The 25502-nt window shown below is 31.8% G+C and overlaps 2 protein-coding genes across 2 annotated transcripts; one reads left to right on the forward strand and one right to left on the reverse strand.

Moving 5' to 3' along the window:
- The first annotated feature begins 960 nt into the window (after positions 1-960).
- LOC132944091 (uncharacterized) lies at positions 961-4975 on the forward strand. The gene is made up of 6 exons (XM_061013262.1): positions 961-1241; positions 1780-2416; positions 2613-2681; positions 3359-3451; positions 3927-4031; positions 4855-4975. Exons 1-6 carry the CDS (start codon positions 961-963, stop codon positions 4915-4917), a joined length of 1248 nt encoding a protein of 415 aa, XP_060869245.1. The 3' UTR covers positions 4918-4975.
- A 9034-nt stretch (positions 4976-14009) lies between these two features.
- LOC132945074 (uncharacterized) lies at positions 14010-24072 on the reverse strand. The gene is made up of 7 exons (XM_061014697.1): positions 23437-24072; positions 19006-19161; positions 18633-18809; positions 16364-16731; positions 16071-16296; positions 14410-14801; positions 14010-14329 (listed from the first exon to the last, which is right to left on the reverse strand). The coding sequence occupies exons 1-7, from the start codon at positions 23858-23860 to the stop codon at positions 14171-14173; spliced, it is 1902 nt and encodes a 633-aa protein (XP_060870680.1). The 5' UTR covers positions 23861-24072; the 3' UTR covers positions 14010-14170.
- Between the last annotated feature and the right edge of the window lie 1430 nt (positions 24073-25502).

Genomic DNA, 25502 nt, shown 5'->3' on the forward strand with positions numbered 1-25502 from the left:
TAGTATTTTAGACGTGTTGTTGCCAAACATTCCAATTGATCTATTGAAGCAATAAGCATTCTGAAAACATATTTTAATTCGTCGTCAAGTCTACTTGAAATCGACTTTCCCACATTTTTGATATTATCTCCCAAGTTCCAGAAAACGTCATATTAAAAAAGAGTATTTCAACTTTTGGAGAAGCTAAAATCAAAAAATCAAAATTGTGGGAAAGTCGATTTCAAGTAGACTTGACGAAAAATTCAAATCTGTTTTCAAAATTCTTATCAGTTTATTAGATCAATTGATATGTTTGGCAAAGAATCCGTCTAAAATCCTATGTCGCGCGTGTGTTAGACAAAAACAGAAAATCACGATATGGAATCCCCTTAAGTAACAATTAGATAACAACAATTCTTTTTTGGTTTAAATAAGTTCATACCTATAATTTACTACTTAGTTTATTTGAGAAAATTAATAAAGTCTATCCTTTGTTCGTTATTGAGTCCAAGAGTGGTATCAAGGTTGTGAAATATCTTGTGATCAATCTGGTCTTGATCGTATTAGATCTAAGTAAAATTGAAAGAAACTGTTGAATCCCTCAGCTCAGAACATAATATACAAAATTACAAAATAAATAGTATTATTCATGTATAATGTATTTTGATTAACTCACTCGTGTATGCTAGGTTCTGACTTATACAAATACCGTTATTATATAATATATTGCGAACATATTTTTATGCTTTTCAGAATTTAATAATATTCAATAATCAAATATTTGCATTGCCTCTATAGACGATTACAACGGTTTACCATACCATTATACGTTATTGGTTTGAATAAATAATAATATCATTGGATTTCAATATTAGGTATAACAGTGTCCGCTGCAGGTATTTCTCTTTCGACTTTTGTAAGCTCGTGTTAATAAATCGATAAAACAACTTCTCTTTAGTAGTGGACAATACCTAAATTGAAATGCCATCTGTTTTTAAATCAACTCAGCTGCCTATTTTAATTTTATGCAAGGTTTTCGGTTTAATTAACCTATCATATACATTTGAATCTTCTGGATTATTAGTCCAAGATAGTACTAACACAACACAATATGCATTGCTTGAAATAACACGCATGTGCGTGTTGATAATGTTTACATACATCGTTTATTGTAGAGGATTTTATTATATAGTATATTTCCGTTTAGTTAAATTTTGGATTGTCATTATTGCATCAAGAGTATCTGAATTATGGATAATAAAGTAAGTTCATTAACATATTTTAAATGTTTTGAAAATTACTTAGACATTAATAATGATGACACAATTATATCAGCTATATATACAGGTAGTAATTAATTTCTAAGTTATTAATAATCTTATAGATATTTTTATTTTTTTGTATTACGTGCAAAATATAATATATTGTTTGTATACCATTTTTATTTATATACATTTTGCAATAAAAGTAAATAAAAGTTTGAATAAAAGTGATATTACTCGAAAATAATTTTCGTAACCTATCGTATCAAATATTTACGATATTTCATTTTATTTAATGCAAAAATGAAAAATTATTTAAAAAAATTACAAAAATTACAAAAATAAACTTATTATAAACCGCATTGTATCTAAGTACAATGTATAGTTATTAATGATTATATACTAAGATTTAATATTTTAATGTTTATTTCTGAGACTCGTTTTAAAAAGTGATATAATTTGTTTAATATTCAATAATTTCAATTTCATTGATCGATATTATAGTTTATAGTTATTAGTTTGCATTATTTTTTTAAAGGTTGATCAATGGAATTATAGAGTTTGATCAAAAACTAGCTCTCCTTTCAACGGCATTCATGGTTCGTCGTCGTTCACTAAGTAAAAAGAGATGGATTATTATTGCGATTTCGTTATTTGTATATTTTATTGGATACGAAGTGTGTACTTTAAACTTATGGCATCTGAAGACTTTAGACATTACTACTATATCATTGTTATTTTTTAACATGCCATATATAACAGACTTTGTGGTTATTATCACAGTTAGCTTTTATCTCAATAACTTAAACTGTAGATTTCAAACATTAAATGATTTCTGGAAATGTCTTCCTACTGGATTGATCCCTACTCGAGGTGAATGGACTCATCCCGAAATAGTTATGTTGGTAGAAAGCATTAGGTTATTGCACGCTAAATTATCGGAAATATTAAAAATATTCAATCTGAGTTACGGTTTATTACTGTTAGGTTTCTTTGTATGCAGCTTCGTTGATTTTATATACATATTTTATTTGATGATTTATCATGAGCTAGCTTCGCCAAAAGTCAGTTTTTCCCAAAATATTATAAAATATTTGCCACTTCACATGTTTACCGTTCAAATAATAGTTTTTTTGATGTCGATCATTGTTGCCGTTTCGTGGATAAAAGAAGAGGTACCTAGTATAAAATTTAAATAGGTATCATTAGACATATAGTAAAATAAACGTATAATATACTTAACACGATCACATGTTAAAATCTCTGTTTTTAAAACAATAATTGTATTAATAAAACGTTAAAATATTTATTTAATATTATGCTTGATTTCGACCATATGCATTTTTAATTCTATATTTGTTTTTTTTGCAGAAAAATAGAATTATATCATATTTACGTTTGTGTCGGATTTCAAATTTACCAATTGACACAAAACTACAAGTAAAATATATTTTTTCTTCATTTCTTACGATTTGTTCACTATAATTACTAAATATTATTAGTAGGTAGGTATACCTAGTTAACGATAAACATATACCTACATACCTAAACAAGAGTCAATTAATATGTTAATAGAAAGGTATACGAAAGCCCAAAGGTAAGCTATGTGTTGAGTACTTATGTGTATATTGCATTCATTATACATACAAACAATGTGATTTTTATATGGTTAACATAGTTTTCAAATACAACAAAATTGGTATACCTATTATATAAATCTATAAAATCTTCCATGTTCTCGTTTAATATGGGACAATAATACTTGATTATTAAATTATTAAGACACATTTTGTTTAAACCATTATACCTATACTTCTATATACAATGATTGATCTGATGGCGACCGATTTTCGTCCGGTACGGTCAGACCACACTCCCGATAAATCGGCTTTCGTCGTGAACTTTTGTTTCCGACGATCGTCTGAGTCTGAAAAGTCACTAGGTATGCCGAGAGATTATTAATCTTAGTAAAATTTAATCAGGTGGCTCTTGGAATAGTGAGCTACACCCATTTCCTGGTGTAGAAGTCAGCCGTCCGTGAACTCTTATGTTACCAGCCAGAGTACCTATAATATTTTTATTTTTTCTATAATAATTAAAATGTATTAATCAATTAGGTTAAAATGTTCTTAAATCAAATAACTATTTCGGACTTTGATGAAATAACAGCATTTGGATTTTTCAATATCAATTTGAATTTAGTCATAGCAGTAAGTACCTACCTATATTATACGAATCATATTTTATTTATATCATTTGAATATAGACATTTCCCCATGCTACTGGTTTGTGCAGGACAGTAAATTAAAAGTTAAAAATATTATGTAGTGTGAGCAATAATAATTGCCAATCAATGTTTCACTTGAAGTTAATTTAAAAATCAATATGTATTTTTCACTTGATGTAGTTTTTAAATCTCATTATTGAACAACCTATTTCAGATTTTAAATATCTGAGCATAGTTGTATTGATATTTCAACGATGTGTGTTTTATTTTAAACATTATTTTTTATGCGTTTCGTCATTTTTGGAGCAGACCATTTGCTTCAATTTTAAAGTTTGAGAGTGGTTTCTGGTAGCAAATTTGATCTAGATATACAATCCAAATGTTTTTCCCATAGTTATTGTGTAAACGCAACACACGTTTTTAACAAAACCATTAAATTAACATTTTTTTTTTTACAGATACTCGTAATACTAATGACCGGATTAGCGTCATTGATACAAATGAGAAACCATCCAATTATTCTTACAATGGTCAATAATACTCTATCATTCTACAAAATTTGGGTAGTTAAAATATTAAACAATACCATAAAATACCATAAAACTTTTTGAAATTTTTGTTATTATTTATTTATTTAGTTATGAATTTAATTTAGCTATCACCTATATATACTTATATTAAGAACTTACGTATTTTTTTACTATAGGTACATATATATACCTAATAATTACCTACTTCATCTCTGTTGTTTGGTATAGTGGTACCTATATACTATTAATAATATAATTATAATAGGTATGCGATATTTCAATGGCGTCCCTATAGTACCTATAGTTTATGTTTTTCATATCATTATATAGCCTATAGGTATCCTTTTGGCCTATGAATTAATCAGAAAATCATTAATTTCTTATAACAGTTCTGAGACATTTAAATTTTCTTTCAAAATGTCATATACTATAAGTAACCTAACCTATAACCTAACCTTTTTTTATAGGTAATTAATAAAAATCAGTGATATATTTTCCTTTTAACATTATATTTTATATACTATACATAAATTGAATTAAGTCGTGAATTGTAATAAATACAAAATTATTTTTAGATTTTTATATAGGTAGAGGCAGACCAATATATTATGCATTATTAATTATTATAATATACCTATATTATATATGCCTACTTTTTATTATACATAGTAAATTGTAGGACTAACTTTATCTGTATATTCTGAAAGGAACAAATTATATTTTCTTATTCAACATTGTTTTGCTTATTAAATACCTAATAAAATTTTGTATTAAGCATTCTGTATTTTAGATTGTGTATCCTTTTTTAATTATTGTATTTACTGTTATTTATAGTTTTCTTTTATTGTATTTTTAGAAAGACGAAAATTCAGATGCGAATCGTTCAAGAAACATTACACTCTTCTCAAATCAATTTTAGAATTATACTCCGCTTTTTACCTAACGTTTGTTGGTATGAGTTATATTGCTTCGAGGAACAACGTTACAATCAATATTTAAAATTAAAACTATTAATAGTACCAAATTTAATAAAACAATAAATTTAAATAAAATCGTTTTTAAATTTAAATATGTAGTCTAAAAAATAATCTGTTTTTTTATTATTATCATTATTTGTTAATTTATTCAATTTATTTCCGGGTAAAGTTCACACAAAATCTGATGTGACGATGGGATTATTGTTTTAGATCGATGATTCCGTTAACAGAACTAGGTTAATCGTGCGGAGGATGGCCAATATTTAGACGGTACATACCTACCTACTCGACAATGATGAGAAAGCTGGTTTGGACTTTATAATCAATTATAGTCATCGCACATCACTTTTGGTATAAGGGGACCAGACGATGGCAGTCATGGTACCATATTGTAATAAAGATCTAACTAAGACTTTATACAACGAAGAAAAGCTCATGTGAGAGTTGAAGTTCGAGGAATGTCGCCTAATGAAACCAAAAACACGGAATGATTTGCATGCGATGACTGATAAGATCTTAAATATGTAGTTGGACTGAAAAAATACATATAGAAGGCCTAAGTGGCCAAGTCTTTCACCAAATTGGAACGTATATAGCCGTATAACTACAATTCGTACAAGCTGAGTATGCCTAATAAGACACGATCATGTCCCCTTGAAATAGCATGTCAAAGTTAAATAAATGTTTACAAAAAAATAAACTATAGATAGTTAAATTAATAAAAAAAAAACATGGAAAGGGGACTTGGGCGGTAATACAACGTTCCTCATATGGTTTTGTTAGTGGAAATTTAAAAAAATTCAACGTAAATCCACAATCATTTTTGAGGAGCTCTGAAGTTAAAATATTGTCATAATAAATTGGCAAATTTTTTGGAGTTGGAAATTCTAATAAATGTTCTATTTATATCTAATTTTTGAAAATGTAATACAAGATTCCCCTTAAATTGTCCTACATTTAACATAAAAAAAATTCTTTACAGTTATTATTATATATTTATGTTTTGCTTTAATACCGCTAAAAACATTTCAATACGTTTTCATTAACCGTTTTTTATATTTACTTGCCGATCACATTAAATGATAAAATTTGAATAAAAATTTTTACATATCTTTGTCCGAAGGCAAAATAAAAACCAATCATGGGCGAAGCTGAGACGAGTTGGCTAGTATAATATAATATAGAAGATGCTAATAAAAAGTTTTTCCCAACTATTAAGAAAATAACTTTTAATGTCACCCTTCAAAGGTAGGTCCAATTTGCAATCTGAAATCATCCCCAACGTTGAAGAACAAAGAATTTTTTCTATCATAAAACGCCATGTACCTATTCACATTTATACAAAAACACACATAATTTTATTGTAAAATCTCAACAAACATCAATCGCTACAATCAGAAACTAAAAGACCTCACCTATATAAAAGTATGAAACGAGTACTTACAACAGTTTATACTATATAAAATGCAGATCGATAAATAAATCATCGTTAAAATATTATAATACAATAGTATACCACTGCGTGTTTGCGTTATAACGTAAATAGGAACAATATTGGTATATCAATCAGTGGCGTCATTTCAGTTTTTAATAGAGGGGGGCAAAGGTTTAGACTGGCCCAAATGAGTAAAAAAAAATTGCTCGCTTCGCTCGTAAGAAAATATCTACTTACATTTTATCAAATTACCATTCGCACTTCACTTATATTATAATTAAAATTTTTTTTTTCTCTAATTAATACAACCTTTTCTTCTAGGTAACAACATAATTTGAAAATATAAGGAACCAGATATTTTACAGAAACATTATTGTATACCTATACCAATTAAAACTCAGTAAACTATTTTGAAAATTTTTATTAATTAATATAAATATTATTAGTTTATTAAAGGATATCTTCTTTTTTTCATTTTTGAAAATGTATCGACTGCATCGTCTAAATTAATTTTACTTGATACATCACTTTCCACTGCAATGACCAGTAAATCACTCAGTCGTTCATTTCCCATTGTTAGCCGTAAATGGGTTTTAACTAATTTTAGAGAAGAAAAAAATCGTTCATTGGAAGCAGTAGTAACAGGCAGAGTCATAAGAATATTTATAATTTTAAGAGTTTCTTGAAAAGCATTTGGAAGTTGATTTAAAATTTTGGAAATAGAATAAAGGTCATGAATTCCATCATCTCGGTCTTTGTTTGCATGATTTATTAAATTTTTTGCAGATGGAAATTCACTTTGAAGATTTTCATAATTAATTTTAAAATGTCTATAATGGTCAATAAAGGTTAACTATTATTGTTGTGCATACAATATTATGTTTTTTTCCTTCACAAAACACACACACACACACTAACACACATACATGCACGTGCCCGCATGTGTCTAAATATAAATATACAATATAGGTATAAGGTATTCCAACTATCAATTATTAATTAAAAATGTATCTTTGTGACAATAATTTCTTAGTACACGATAAAATATTTTCTGAAAATATTATAAAAATAGGTACGTTTTTGAGGTAATAAGATATAATAATGATTAAACGGCAACAACCCGTCACAGGCCCATCGGTCTGCTTTTAAAATCAGACAGGGGCAAATGCCCACCTTGCCCCCCCCCCCCAAATGACGCCACTGATATCAATAATAATAATAATTATAATGGTGTTCGGAAAAATAAACGGGCCTGAAATCCAGCCGATGCAGTCGAATAATAATATGATGGTTTACTTGCTAGCTACTAATAAACGATGTTTGTTTTAAATCATCGGCGACGGCCTAGGACAAAATTTGGAATTGGCAATTTATTCTGACTACCTTCACGCCGAACAATTTATCTGAGAAAATAACTGAATCCTAAATGAAAAGCCAAGAAATCGAGAAAACCGTAAAAGACGTCATCAAGAATATCACCAACCACATCGAGTATGAGATAATGGAAACGGAACTTTCCGTATAATTGACAACTTCCGAAAAGAACCTACGGTTGCGGATTTGGCAGGCCTGTTGTATTATGCGACCCGGTTCGTGGGCAGCGGTGTCTCGTCGAAAACCCTTCAACGGGACAACATAAAAAAGCCATCCCAATATCTCTTTATTAGAACATAATGCCATTGATTATAAATAATAATTATAATTATTTAGTATTTATAATCAATGATAATACTTATCCTTGCATAACAAAAAGGGATAGCAGTACGTGTTTGACCACCGACAGTTAAACACGTGTGTAGCTCTCGAAATTGTGCGCATTTATATAGCTTCCGATAGCAGTATAGTGCTCCGTTATCTACGCTGACGGTCGATAAACAGGTAATATGTTTTTAACGATTATTTAATATCGACCAAACTTCGTAATGAATAACAAAGATAAAACAGGCAGTCTGCCTTTAATAAAATCCCCGTACAGAAAGAATATCCCAACAATTCTTAAAAACGCAAACAAAAATACAATTAAAGTTACTCATGCAAACATCGCATCAAACTTAAAACAAAACACAAAGTCAAACTCAAATGTCGTAATTAAAAACAACAACAGCATAACGCCACTACCTACCTCTACCTCTCATCACATCAAATCTCCGTCTACCTCATCTACGGCTTCCCCGATAATCGCCGCCGTTATTAATAATAACACCACTACCGCCGTCAATAATAAACCAAACGAAATCGGCATCGATGCCGATAACCCTCAGCGCAACACACTACAAAACCTCAACCAACCTCCCAGTTTCGCCACCATTACTTCAAACGAAAAAACGCCGTCTAGAGAACAAGCATTAGTTTTTAACTCCATCGACGGCATCCGCCAAGTTGAATACATCCTTGAAATCGCAAAACTGATATCTCCAAAAGACATAATATATGTATCAAGAATCTCAAACAACCGTTTTTGCATTTTTCTTTCCAGCAAAGATATCCTTGAAACACTACTCGGAAAATCCGAAACTATTTCAATAAATGAGCACATTATTCCTATGCGAAGGTTAATTAACCCAGCAAAAAAAATCACTCTATCTAACGTTTGCCCCTCTATTCCAAACCAGACAATTCTTAATGAGTTAAAAAAAATCGACATAATCCCAGTATCTCAAATTAATCACATAAAAGCCGGAATAAATATTGAAGGCTTCGAACACATACGGAGCTTTCGTCGACAAATGTTTATCAAACAAGAAGACCTAAACAAACTACCCGGCTCTTTAGTCATCAATAACAACCAAACATTGTTTCGAATATTTTTCACTGACGACAAGATCATCTGCTTCTTATGTAAAGGAGTGGGACACACTACTGCATCTTGCAAAAAACACACATCTCCAGACAACCCGCAATTCATACAACCACACAAACCGCCCCAAACGATGTCAAATCAAGATATCACATTTGATGAACACCCTACCTCCTTTCTGGAAGAAGTACAACCTCCAAATTCTCCAACTTTTGATGAAACCAACCTCCAAAATCACTCGGACCAGCATGAAAGAAAACAAGATGAAACCATAACCCCCGACTACGAAAATATTTCCAATTGTAATATAATAACCCAAACTCCAATCGAAAACCCAACTTACAACCATATAAAGAGACCTTTATCAGACACAAATTCACCAATGTCCCCCACTTCTCCAACGGCCTCAAGTGGTAATTTCCCTATCACGCAGCCCGATAAAAAAAAACCAAAAGTCGCCTCTAGATCTAACTCACTGATAATAACTCAGACTGAGGCCAGTAAAATAGATATAGCGTTACAACCAGCAGAGGAGTTTTTCACTTCCAAACTAGAAACACCTATAACTTTTATCCAGTTCAAATATATTCTCGAAAATTTTACAAACAAATCGATCAATATAAACTCACTATGTGAAGAAGCCAATATAGATAATATTGTACTTATGGACCTAATTGAAGAAGTCAAAAAAGAAGTAAAGGATCGGACCACTAAAGCTAGACTTACAAAATTATGTAACCTTCTGTTTCAAGCAGCACCCTCACCTCCACCCTCCCAGAATTGAAACCCATAATGAGTATAAACATAATTCAATGGAACATAAACGGCTTCGTAAAGAAGCTAAATGACATTAAAATAATCATCCAAAACCACAATCCAACTATTATATGTCTCCAAGAAACGAACCTTAATGACAACTTTACCCCCAACATTAATAACTTTAACAATTACACCACTAACAGGACAGACTGTCTCCGAGCCAGTGGAGGGGTCGCTATTTTGGCTCGTTCAGAATATCCAAGCTCACGGGTACCAGTTCAATCTACGCTGGAAGTGGTCGCTATATCCATTCAACTAGAGACCAAAATTACCCTCTGCAATATTTACATACCAAACCGAAAAAAATTTGATGCATCCGACATTGAAAACATAATTCATCAACTTCCAACCCCCTTCATACTAACCGGGGATTTCAACAGTCACAGTGCATACTGGGGATCTGATATAACCGATGACAGAGGGAAACAAATTGAAAAAATTGCCGAAATGGACAACATTACCCTGCTCAACAATGGAGAGCCCACCCGACTAAATTCAGCCAATGGTAAATTCTCTACGATCGACTTATCTATGTGTAGCACCTCCTTGGCCCAACGTATAAGTTGGTCAACCTTACCTGAAATTTACGATAGTGACCACATTCCAATAAAAATTGACTTATTCACCAGTAAAGCTCCTTTAAATAAATCGCCCCCCAGATGGAAACTCAAAAACACCAATTGGAATCTCTTTTCACAGATGGTTGAAATATACCTAAATTCAAATCCCCCACCTCCAGACGATCATATCAGCAATGATGCCTCTCACATAACAAACACAATTATAACTGCAGCTAACTTATCAGTAGGCAAAACAAACCCCAACTCAAAAAACTCCAAAGTTCCCTGGTGGAACCAGGAAATCAAACTTGCTATCCAAAACAAGAACAAAGCATTAAAAAAATTCATAAAAACAGGCAATATCGACGACCATATCCTTCTGAAACAACTTCGAGCAAAAACGCGCTATTTAGTAAAAAGAAGCAAAGAAAATTCATGGAAGTTGTTTACATCAACCATAGGACCCAAAAGCGACCCAAGCCTAGTTTGGTCTAAAGTCAGATCCTTGCGTGGTCTCAGCAAGGAAAAAGAACTCCACATTATAAAAGATAACACCCTTCACACCAACCCGATCGAGGTTGCTAACCTCATCGGAAATATTTTCTATGCAAACAGCTCTGACACCAACTATGATGAGTCATTTATAAATATGAACAACATAATTGACTCCCACGAACTTCATTCCAACATTAACCCTACAGACCAGGAACAAAAATATTTAAACTCCCCAATCAGCTTAAACGAATTAAACTGGGTCATAACCAATAGTTCCAGTCTCTCCCCCGGTCCCGACGAAATTCCATATATCTTCATACACAATTTGCCTCTGTCAGCAATCCAGTTCATGCTTCGCTTATTCAACAAAATTTGGGACAACGGACAAATCCCTAAGCTTTGGAAACATGCTTATGTTATCCCAATTTTAAAGCCCGAAAAGAATAAATTTGACTCAAATAGCTATAGACCAATATCCTTGTTAAATACAATGTGCAAAATACTCGAGAAGATCATAGACACACGATTGAGATGGTTCCTTGAAAAAATCAACTATCTCTCCCCACACCAAAACGGTTTTCGCAAAAATAAAAGCACATACAACAACTTACATGATCTACAAAATGATATAATAAAAACTTTTGAAACCAAACAATCCCTAGGCCTAGTAGCACTAGATTTAGCAAAAGCATATGACACCACATGGCGTCCACGCATAACACAAAAACTACACAAAATACTGTGCGAAGGTAACATGCTCAACTTTATTAAAAACTTTTTATCAGACAGAACCTTCCAGGTTAAAGTCAATGGCCACCTCTCTCAGGTATTCAAACAAGAAAACGGTGTGCCTCAGGGCTCCACTCTATCCGTCTCATTATTTCTAGTTGCAATCAACGACCTTTGTGAAGAAATCAAATTCCCCGTGAAATCATCACTTTTTGCAGATGACTTAAACATATGGTGCTGCGGTAAAAACACCCAAAATATACAACCCGTATTACAAGACGCACTCTTATCTCTGGAAAAATGGTCATCAAAATCCGGTTACCGTTTCTCCGCCCCAAAATCTCAGAGCATCATTTTCACCCTTCAAAAAAAATACCAGACATTAAACATAAAAATAAACAATACCCCTATACACAACACAAGACTTTTAAAAATATTAGGAATCGTATTCGACACAAGAAATAATTGGTGCGCCCACCTGAAAGAACTTAGAAAAACAACAATAACAAGAATAAACATCCTCAAGATGTTGGCCCACACATCTTGGGGCGCAAATTCGTCCTCACTCAAAATGATATACAAATCCATCATACTTTCAAAACTAGAATATGGGTCCTTCCTCTTCATAAATGCGAGTTCTTCGAACTTAAAAATGATCGAAACAGTGCACAATTCGGGCCTAAGATTAGTCTCTGGAGCATTTCGTTCGAGCCCAATCCCCAGCCTACTTAACATTACTCAAACCCCCCCCATTTGCCTAATAAGGAAAAAGAATGCCATGCTTCTAGCCGCCAGGCGTACACAAAACAACCTCCCCATACATCAAGGTATCGAAAACCTCCTTCAAAACACAAATATTGATATTTCCGGAATTATCAGACATGAAGGTCCCCTCACTCCCCCGTGGATCATGGATTTCAATATAAACACCACATTATCCTCACTCCCCAAAACCGATACTTTGCCCAGCATATACAGAAAAGAATTTCTTTCAATCTCGGAAAATCACCAAGAGCATACTAAGTTTTTCACCGACGGTTCTAAAACAAACTTGGGTGTAGGAGCAGCAGTGGTATATAACGAAACAAAACAAATGTTCAAGCTACCAGATTTCTGCTCAGTCTTTACAGCCGAAGCAACTGCGATTTCCCTAGCTCTCGACATAATATATGAAAATAGAATGAATAAAGCCATAATCTTTAGCGACTCTCTCAGCACCTTAACCAGTATCCTAAATATCCACCAACCCAACAGTATATCCGGAAAAATCCACAACCAGATACACCGCCTCAAATCCAATACACAGACCATCATTTTCTGTTGGGTTCCTAGCCACGTCGGAATCCGAGGTAATGAATTGGCCGATACTTTTGCCAAAGAAGCCATCTCCTCCCACCTCTCCCGACAAATCCACACCTGTACTTTTCAGGACCTCAAAACTACCATCGACAACCACATTCTAACCCAATGGCAGATCCTATGGTCAACTCTACACACCAAGCTCAATAAAATAAAGCCCACAGTCTCCCCATGGCCATCCTTCTTATTACCTAGACGCCAGGAAGTAATATTAAACAGACTTCGGATAGGCCACACATGGGTGACTCACAAACATCTTATGGACAGATCCGAACCCGAACAATGCCAAACTTGCGGTGAAACCTCCACGGTTGAACACATAATATGTCACTGCCGTAAATTCGCCGACATCAGAATTAACCTCAACATATCAGACAACCTGGAAGAAGCCCTTAGCCCACAGTCTATCAACATAAAGCAAATAATTAACTTTTTAAAATTAACGGGATTATATCACTTAATATAACCTAGATATTTCTCAAACATACTGTTCATTATTATGTACTCATTTTTCTATTTATCTTTGTATCTATCTATTGTTATTTTCATATTCTATTTCTCTGTACATATCACTATTAATGTTTCTTTTTGTTAAAAAATATTAATGTTTTAATGCCAATAACCTTTGCTGTTGCGGCTTATGTAAATAAAAAAAAAAAAAAAAAAAAAGGGATAGATCCCTCTAAAATATATCAATATACTACTTTAATTTTAAGGAATTGTAGCAATTAAAAGTAAATTAACAAAAAGATTAATTAGGGAATTGAAGGATCAACACTGCAATCATATTATATGAAACAGAGTATTATGTGGGTGAAAATAATATTAATAATAAATAAATTATACAATCAAAAATGTCATATAGTAATTAAATTATTCCAGTAATCAAATTCATAAAACAATTATATACTTTAAAATAAATTAAATAGTAAGAAGTTTAAATCTTACAAATAAAGTAACAATGATAACTTGTATAAACATAACATTCAATGTTTAGTTTCTTAAATACTAGTCATTTCATAAAAACATAGGTCTAAAAACATAACACGTTCTAAATGATAGGATTGTGGCATGGATTTTAAATATTGTTGGTGGTGGGACTTGAATTTATTTAGTATTTTTTGAATCCAATGTAACAAAATTTTAACTCCAGATAGGACCTGAAAAATATATAATTAAAAAACAAGTTACAATCATTACTCCTAGAGATTTAAATGAAGATATTTTATTTTTCAATTACCTCATTTCTTATCATGAAAGATTTGACATCACCTAAAGTATCAGGTTTACTTATTAAACTGTTATGATTATAAAGTCCAAACATTTTTATATTGACACTGATTGGTCCACCGTTTTGTAATTGTATAATTTTAGCAATCAACTCTACTACATCAGACTCAATTGATTGGAAAAAGTCATCAATTGAAAGATATTTTGGTGAGAGTATTCGACAGCTTAAAAAACAGTTGTCATTTTGAACTCCATTTATTTGTATTTTTTCATTTTTTAAATAAAAAAGTGAAATTTTATGCGCTGTTGTCTCTTGATGTTGCTCATAATTTTGTTGAACTACATATATACTACATAGTTTACAACGAATCAGCTGCAGGGGTTCAGTCTTTTTAAGATCATCTAAAATAAATTTTTAAATTTTAGTTGATTTTTTTTTTAATACAGAAGGTAAGGTTAATACACAAGTTAAAAAATAGTCCCAGTATATACTCGTGCCACTGAGAGAGCATTACTGGGCGGCGACCAAAACTCGTCTGATCACACGCATTTCCACCTCTAAACCTGCCCGTACACTGGCTGCCACCACCGTCATTGCAACAACTAGGTGGTAAAGTGGGAGAAATTTAGGTACGAAAACGAGGAAGCCGGTCTTTTAGATGCGTGAATGAGTAGCACTCTCTCAGTGGTGCGAGTATAGTAACATTGTCAAAAATCAACACCAATAGCTCCAGTGTTAGAATTTAAATTAAAAAAAAAAAAATATAAATTAAACAATAATAAAAAGTGGGTAAGTGGATGTCGCTCTGTTGTACAGTAGGTTACAAGTGGGTCACTGTAATGGATGGTGTTAAATTTGAATTCAATGATGTAATCTAAATAATGTATCTTTTCATAAGAAAAATGATTCTAAGCGAAAACGGTCAGTCAGCCTATGATATTACTAAATAATTTCAAATGTTATTGTAATAATATAGTAGAAGCCTTGTATTACATTTTCAAGCCTTTTTAGCCAACAAATAAAGTTTTATTGACATTCATTAAAAAAAAAACTAATACAATTGGAAACTGAAAATGTTCCTAAACAGTTCAAAACAAATCAAAATGTTTGAAAATTTTATCGTGTATAGAAAATGCAACCAGTGAAAATTTCATGTATATACGTTCATTTGTTTTAGAGTTAAACGAAAACTAAAATCGATTTTGTGTAAAAATTCCCGTTTTTCCTTAATTTTTATGTTGTTTTCCCCGGTGCTTTTGAAAGTTATTGAGAATTTTAAAATTTGACCTCCCGAATACACCAACTAGATTCACTTTCCCATCAGAAAAGATACTGTTGAAGAAAATCTAAGCATTTTTACTGTCCTAAGAGGTGATGACAGACACAAAAATAAAAATAATTAACACACACATCATTGTAAAATCAATACATTCATCGTTCCATTCAGAATCTAAAATATTATCATTGTAGAACCATACATTTAATTTTTCATTCGGGTATAATTTAAATACACCGTACTCAAATAGCTTGTACAACCAATCAGAATTTTAAATCATATAATATTAATTTTTATAAAATTGTTGTTTTAAAATAACTGATAAGTTATCCTAATTTAGCAAGTTTACCATGGTTTTATGTAAATTATTTATAAAAACATTATATAAGATTACCGGTGTTAATTTGATCATCTCTAATTTCATTATTATCATTGTTCTTGACAACGGATTTTGATAAAACTTCATTTTCAAATAATTTTTTTACTTTAATTATTTCAACAAAAAGTATTTCTTCCAGAGTCCAACTAGATTCTGCAGTTTGTAATGAATCACTTTGAAACATAAATGATTTCACAATATCTTTGTAAAGCTCATATACATCAGTGTTTTTGGTCAATTCCTAAAATATTATGTAATATAAAACCTGATCTTAAATAGATTAAAATATAATATACAAATGAGATTACTTTATTATAAACATCAAAATGCTTTACTTCGGCAATATTTTTGTTTTCTACATTTAAGCTATCTTCATGATAAAGTGCAAAAAAATATATATCTACTACAAGTGTATTGTGCTCTAAAATTATATGGTCTACTAAAATAGTAAAATATTTTTCAATAGCCTTAAAAAACTCTGTTGTAGTAACACAAACCGAACATGAAAATATTCTATAATTTTCAAAATCAATACGATCTTTAAAATTTTCCTCACACGCACTTATGTGTCTGGTGGTTTGAATGTGTTGATTATAACAATATTCATCAAAAAATGTACTACATATATGACACAAAATTTCCTCATTTTTATTTTGAGTGGACATACTTGAACTACCTAAAAAATATTAACAATTAATAAGTAAGCTAATTTACATTTGTCTTTAAATTAGGTATATAATGCGACATTTAATAATCATTAAAAAAAAATTACTATATTGGAAATATAATACAAATAACATGAACTAATAATTTACCAGCATAATTAATTATAAAGGAGACACTACGGTTGAAGAAGAAATATAAATGAAAAGAACTCCTACCCCTACCCGTATAGTATCTAAACCAGCGTGTCCCAACCTACGAATGTCAACCAAAATGTAGGTCGTGAAATTATTTTGACAGATCAAAATCATGTTATAATATGATAAAAGATTAAATTATATAATAATGCTATTAACTACCCACCTATGAAAACAATGCTACTAGAATTTTTTTTATGGGTTGCCTGGCAAAAGAGCGGGTCACAATATAAAAAGGTTGGGAAACACTGATCTAAGCAACAAATAAAACTATATTATGATTACTGGTATCATAAAAAAAAATTGATTACCAAGCATTTTTAATAAACACGAAAAAAAAAATATCAATACAAAGAATATGTTTAAGAACTAGTGTTATAAATTATAAAGCATCCCATTTATCTTGGATGATGTCTAAAATTATTTTGTTTTGAACATTATTATAAATTACATAAATTTGTTTATAACTCATTTACACATACAGGATGATTCACTAAGCATAAAACACTCATTATCTCAAAAAGAAAATATTTTTTATATGTGTGCAATATGTTTGTCCACTACTTGGTTTAAACTTTAAATACTTATAACTCATAAACTACTCGCCCTAAATTCAATTTTTATGTATCAAAATACTTAAAAAAATATTCTGCTTCGGAAAATGAAATTATAACTCTATGTTGTCATTCAAAAAAGTAAAAACTTAAAAAAATATGATTTTTTAGTAAAAACTTTGTTTTTTTTTTAACAATTTGAAACTGTGAAAAAAATAATTTCAAAAACATTAATACTTTTTGAGATAGTGAGTATTTTACACTTAATGAATCACCCTGTATAGAATAGAATCTCGGTAATCCGATACGTCCAGTAATCTGGCTGTCTTAACCTATACATATCAATATGTATTTATGTATAAAATTACTATTGTAAACGATAAAACGTTAGATAAAACTAAGTAATAACAGATTAAATCTGAATAAACCTATTAGATATTTTATTTTTATTCAGTTGACGTTGAAATGTTGTGCGTGTTCATTGTGTACCAGTTAGATATTGTGTTATATTACATATTAAAATGTCACAACAACGAAAACGAAAACATACTAACTTCAGTCGAAAAACTAGAAATTTAAAAAAAAAATAGAAAACGGTGACAAATTAGTAGACCTTGCTAACGAATTTGGAGTAGGCCGTGCTACAATATATAATATAAGAAAAAAAGTTGATGAAAGTTTGAAAAGTACTCGCAAAATATTAAAAACTGGTGAGTTTCCTGAAGTTGAAGATGCCTTGTGTTTATGGTTTTTGCAAGAACGTAATCAACATAAACCTATTTCCAACGAAATTTTGAAAGAGAAAGCTAAGTACTTTTACAAAAAAATGATTTTCAAGCTAGTGACGGTTGGCTAGATAAATCTAAAAATTGTTTTGGTATGAGATAATATTAATTGACACAGCCATGTATATATGTATTATTTATATGTTATAATAAAATTCAATAAAATTATTCATTATTTAATACTTTGTTTTTTTAAATTTTTTAATTGAGTAAAAATGTAAAATTCAATAAGTAAAAATGTGTTATGTGAACCCTCATTAATCCGTCAGTAGCGTGGTCTGATATCTGTCGGATTACCGAGATTCTACTGTACTATCAAACATCACTAATATAAAAAAAAACATCAGGACCAAATCAATATATAATAACAGAACTTACCATAGTTAATTTGTACACCATTTTTTTTATTTATATTTTTGATAATATTTGTACTACTAACTGTAACACTTATGTCTTTCAAATGTCTTTCTTTGGAATTTGTTTGGTGATTAATAAGGCTAACAGGCTTGACTGCTTGAAATTCCGTTATATCATTAATATTTGACATTTTGATACCTGAAATAATTAAAACTTAATATTATCTTCTAATTTCAATACAAATCAATTGAACCTATTTATTATCAACATACAAAGGTTTAATACAATTTTAGTGTTTTTATACATTCAAATTGTAATTATACAACCTTTTTTAATGAAAAATAAATGTATTTTTAATTAACTATTATAATATAGTGCTTTCTTTTACGCTTACCATTATCAAAATTAGTCACAGTTTGTTCAACATTTTCCATATTTTTTGGCACATTATCAAGATTAATGGAATTTATATTTTCAATATCAGTAAGTGAAAGTGATGATTTTGGTTCTGACGAATGAAATGCATCAATTTCATTCAAGTCTTTAAAACCTGAAACAGAAACATGTCTTAGAATAAATTGTGTAGTGGGAACAAATTTATTATCAAATGTTATCATTATTATCATCATTAATGAAAAATAAAATAAGTATCTTAAACATTTTACTTTTGAGATCTAAATATACATAACTAATAAATAAATATGATGTATAAATGATATAATTATATACCCAGGTATTTACTTATATCAATAGAAAATAGAACAATTGTTGAACATAATCTAAGGTAATTTGTAGGCAAATTTCAAACGTGTATAAAACTGTAAGGTGTAAATGTGTAAAAATAAAACTAACAAGAGATATAGGCACAATTATAGTCTATAGATAATGGTCCAGTATTCTGAAATTTGTTATAAATATTAAACCACTGACTACATTATAGTATAGTTTTCTAGATAGTTTAAATAAAATTATCATTTGGAATAATTAAAACATAGATAAGATAATGCCGATTGCCAATAGTGATAAATAAACAAACATGAAGTACAGAAATAGTTGAGAAATGCTATTAAATATTACAGATATTCCAATGGAAGTTATCGTAAGCAAATGGTAATCACTAAAATGGTATTGAGAATGTTGTATGTACACAGTTAAAATATAAAAGATGCATTCAGTTAGCTTTTCAATAGGATAAAAATATAGTCTTTTCGTAAGTTGTCATAACCCATAATGTATAGATAATAAGTAATTTAAATATTGATTATTAGGTATAATTTCCTCACGGTAATTTGAATTTGAGGTCACCTAGGCTCTCCTACCCAATTCATTAATTCGATTAGGCCTACATTTAAAGGCATCAAACCATTAATATTTTATGACATCAAATATATTCAATTGAAATGTTGGCTATAAAACAACCAAATTATTTCTAAAGAGGACAAATTAGGTAGGTATTATACTTAATATATCCCAAAAACCCTAATAGTGTTACATGCATTTATTGACAGTATAATAAAAAGGTTTAAAAATCACACGACAAATAAATTGTATAGGTAGCTACCACTAATCACAAAAAATATAATTAAACACACTAATAATTACTGATACTTTGATCCAAAAATTACCTAATACTCTAAAAATACCCAAAATGGTCAAAATTGGAATTTTGATACTTGCTATTGGGTGTTTGTAAGATAAGTATAGATTTGAATTACTTCTTTCATATCCATGTTATGGCACTACTCATTGTCACTTAAGAGGACGTGATACCCACATGTGTTGTCTCCGTCTTACAAGTGCAGAACATAGCAAATTTTACGCTCAGCAAAACACGTGTAGCTCAAAATGTACAAACAATTTACAATTTTAAAACACTCATAGCTTGCTTAAAAATTAAAATATAATTAAAAGCTCATGAGGTTGTCTAGATAATAATCTTACCTTTAGATTTTATAAGAGGTCAATTTACTCTAATTTTTAAATTAACGGAGCTACACGTGTTCTGACAACACATGCGGGTATCATGTCCTCTTAAACGCATGTTTAACTCAGTTTCTATATGAAATAATTCTATATAGATGCCTACCTAAATAGTTTAAAGAGTATTTTTATGTGGGTATTAAAGTTTTAAAACTATTTTGTTTTACCTGAAACCCTTCTTTTGCAATTTTTTTTTGTTTGAACATAATATGTAGTTAAGGCATACTGAAAACGATGGTGAAGTCAAAAAGGTTGGACTCATATTTAAAGTTTTAGCTAATTGAAATTTATAATATTTTCAAATACACCCAGCGTGGTCACTTGCTCGCTGTATTCACTTGGACAATTAAAATAGAAAACATCCCTCGACTTCTTATGTAAAACCACCTAGAGTGGGTCTCGGACTTCAAATAGCTTTTTCTTTTTCTTTTTTTTTATTAGAAAACAAGAATATATACAATCTGAAATAATTTATACAATGGGTAATATGGGGGATACAGGTATACAAGACAGGATGGCATGATAGAAGAGGGAGGCCAATGACCTTATTTCAAAATTCTAAGCAGGTTTTTTTTTTTAAATTTTTTTTATTAAATGTTAAGGAGGTCTCTGGGTCAATTTTGTTTAAGACGGCAAGGTGGGTTAGAGGATTTGAGTGATTGAAAGTGATTTTATGGAATGATTTATAATAGTGAGCGGCAAGTGTATGAATGGTTGGGATCTTGAGGTCAGTGTGGAGGAAGAGATTGCTGACGTACCAGGGGGCTTTAGAAATGAGGCGAAGGCAAATTGACTGAAATGATTGGAACATTTTTATATTTGATATTTTGGCCGTACCCCAAAGCTGAATACCGTAGGTAATTGATGGGCGAATAATTTGTTTGTAAATTAAAAGTTTGGTGTTGAGTGGAAGATTTGATTTGAAGAGGTGTCTAAGTTAATGGAGTTTGAGGTTGAGAGATTTTCTCTTAGTTTTATATGAGTGGCCCAAGTAAGTTTGTTGTCAAGGTGGACTCCAAGATAACGAGTTGCTTCTTTAGAAGGAATCATGTCATCATTAAGAGTCATGGGGGGGGGGAGACCTGGACGTACAGAGAAAGTTGTTTGGAGTGCTTCAGAGGCTGTGGTTAGATCGATGTTTGTTGAAACAATGGATGTATCATCAGCGAAGGTAGCAAGAGTGGTGTTTTCAAAGTGTGGAATATTGGATGTAAAAATGTTGAAGTGTTGGAGCTAGGATGCTAAACTGAGGAATTCCTGCTTTAGGGAAGTAGATTTGAGAGAGTTTGTCTTCGCAACGAACAGCAAAGGAACAATTAGATAGGAATGTTTTAATTGTTAGAAATAAGGGTGCTGGAAGAAAGCGAGTTTTGTGGAGACCTTTGTGCCAGACGTGGTCGAACGCCTGCGCTACGTCGAGGAAAACCCATGTGGAGTAGAGCTTATTTTCAAGTGATTGAGATATTATATCGATTATTCTGTGAACTTGATGGAGTGACAAGTGTTTGTTCTTGAATCCGAATTGGATGTTAGGAATTATGTAGGTGGAATTGTATACTTTAGGTTTAAAATTCTTTTAATAGCTTTCCAAATAGAGTGTTTGAGTTGGTGAGGGAGTGTATATATATTACATTGTTGGTATGTTTCTGTATTGTGTGTGCGAAGAAGGTTTTTAAGAGAGCATGCGAGCTTGTTGTAGCGTTTTTTGTAGATAGGAAGGTGAGTATGGTGCCTACGGTTTCAGACACAGCGTTTTTTAGCGAGAAGTAGAGAGAGGTGTTCGGGGAGACTATTGTTGTTGGGAGAGGCGGTCAGTAGGGTTGATGATTCAAGGGCCACGGTTTTTATAATATTAGTGAGGGCTGAGACAGCAAAGTCAATCTCAGAGGGAGTTTTTAAGGATAATTTTAAAGAAATGTTGTTATCAACGATGTGCGAGAATTGTTTCCAGTTTGTTTTCCCTGGGGTAAGAGTCGGGTAATTTTTTAGATGGATAGTTTGATTGTTTAGGGTAAGCAAGATTGTTATATGATCCGATGAGAGGTCGAAGGAATTTTCTATTTCAAAGTTGGTGTGATTAGGTAGGGTATGTATGAAAAAATCAAGGAGATCTCGGGTTCTGTTTGAATGAGTAGGCCAGTAGGTTCGTTTCAAATAGCTATAACTTCAAAACTAAATCCAACTGCCAAATTATGATTTCACCATTTTTTAATCATGCTGAACTACATAGGTACATTAAACAAAAACATTTTTTAAAAAAGGTGGTAAAACAGAAATATACCAGTTTTTTATTCTCTCTGATAATGAGAACTTTTTAAGGTATCTGGTGTTAATAAAGTTCTCTGATTAAAATAATATACCTTCCTACTAGGTAAAGTACTCACAACCGAAATCAATTTTTGATATTCTAGATTATTGACAATATTAATTTGTGTTTTTTTAAATACCTAATGGAAAACGATGGAAAATAATTATTTTATTTTAGGATACTTGGGCCATGAGGGTTTGTGACCGAGTCGAAACCTCAAATATTAAACTACCTAGTGTATCAATACCGGCTATCATTAGGTACCTACATAATATCACCAAAGCAACCGAAAAGCCCTTGAATTTGTAAGTTAAGATCGAATGACAATCGTGTGATAAATCCAATAAAATTATCATACCCGGGCGACAAGGGCTAGGTAATGTCCACACATAAACGTTTCTACAATTTATTACAAATATGAAATGGATAGAATAATATCAGATCAACAAAGAAATTGATGGTCCGGTCGATTCGAATATAAAATCACAAGTTAATGCAAAAATAATAAACAGTCCTCACAAATGAAAGAACACTCACTTGGGGCAGCCAACACGTCAGTGAGGCTTGTAGTAGGCGACGTCATCGGCGTCAGTTTAGATTTGGCAGTTGTCGTCCCATTCTGTTTAGACGTCTCTTTTCCACGCACCGTCGCGGACGCGTGATTGTGAGGCCGCCGCGGTACGAACGCCGTCAGCCGATTGCCGGCGACGTCCCGGTGAACGGTGAACCGCTTCCGCCGCCACCGCTTCGTCCGGACGGCGGTTGTAGCAATCTGTCCAGGGCAACCGCTTTTCACGCACTTCCACAGCACCCAGTCACTGGCGGCCACCGCGACGGTGTTGCCCGTCCACTTTTTCTCGTACGCGTGTCCTTCGTGCTCCAAGATTTCGCTGGGCTCAGAGTCGCTGTGATCCATCACATCCATTGCCGTGAAATTCGACGGACAAGACAGTCCTAACATAGTCTGGTTTGGACAATCACGGTGCTCTCTGCTCACTGTTCACCGCTGGGTTCTGGCCACTGTTGGGTGCAGTCTGGAGCCAGTGGGCACTCTGGCGACCAGCACACGAAAACGAAACCGGCAATACGAAAACACTACACGTGCGTACGAATGGCCATGACAAAATAAAATATTAATTTAATTTAAATTCAATTATTTATCACGTGACTCGCATTGATCATAAACTGATAAGTTATATCAGTCGAAGAATAGTCCGTGGTCTTGTTTATAAGACCATGGTTCCCGGTATACACCATATTATTATACCGATACAGTTCATTCAAACCGGTTTTATTACACATTATCCCGCACCGGAATCTAAACATCCAAATTGAAACATCCCTGTGCGTTTTTTTTTGCACACCGGTTTAGCCTAGTGAATTTTTACATAATAATATCAAATAGGTATTATTAGGTAATATCCAATTCATCAGTAATTTTATGAATGAAATTCCATAAATAAAAATATTATAATAAAAAGTAATAAATTCTCAGAACTCTTCTCAAGCGTCAAGAAAAACAAACAAAAAAAGGTGGTTAAGTGGATGTCGCTCTGCTGTACAGTAGGTTACAAGTGTCACTGTAATGGATGGTGTTAAATTTGAATTCAATGATATAATATCATTGTATAAGAAAAACGATTCTGAGCGAAAACGGTCAGTCAGCCTATGAAATAAGTATATTTGATGATATTATTGTGAATAAAGTAATTTATATATAACCTATTTACGTGGAGCCTTGTTTTAAATTTTCAATCCTTAGCCATAAAAGTTAAACATTTTATACATTTTTAACTACAAAATAATTAATAAATTAGGTATGTCTAGTTTATCGGGCACCTTTTTTTTTGAAATTTTTTTTTTTGAAAAGGGTTGTTTTGACGAATTAAGAACGATGGTGCAAAAAAAAATTTGCGGAAATGATTATTTTGGAAGTTATAGCCTCCCAAAGTTAACGATTTTACGTTTATACGCATTTTATAACATTACTAATGCCGCGCGAGGACCTCGAGTTTGGCGACCGGAGGACTTTTTTAATTGTTTTTATACTTTAAGTCTTTAACTGTGTAACACTGCCCATATACTACGACATAACTTACCCTGTAACCTACTTAAGGTGGTGTTGCATAGCAAGTCGGGGGATATTTTCGATTTGCGGAGCGGAGCGACGGCGCCGAGGAGCGCAGCGAAGAGTGCCGCAAACTATGTAATCACTACTAATACAATCGAATCTACTTGGCGCCACGCAAAGGTGTCTATGCCTAACTATAGGAGACAAAAAGAGTTTTATGGGGCGGTTACTTAGCGAAATACATGTTCCTGAAGAAGTGCCGTGTATAAAAACAAGATCCGACAGTGGAGTTTTTCCGTCATGCAGGTGCTTTGTACAATATTAACGACAAACAACTTGACGACGAATACGAAATTTTAGATGAAGATGAAGATGAAAATGACTGTGAAACTGATGAAAATGAATGCTTTGAATAGTTAATAAAAATTAAACATAATAAAACAAAACGTGGCTTGTAACTTTTAAAATAAAAATCTCGAGGTCCTCCGCGCGGTAATATAGTAGTGTTGCGCGCATGCGTATAAACGTAAAA

Source organism: Metopolophium dirhodum, chromosome 5 (genome assembly GCF_019925205.1).
Source record: "Metopolophium dirhodum isolate CAU chromosome 5, ASM1992520v1, whole genome shotgun sequence".
Taxonomy (NCBI): domain Eukaryota; kingdom Metazoa; phylum Arthropoda; class Insecta; order Hemiptera; family Aphididae; genus Metopolophium; species Metopolophium dirhodum.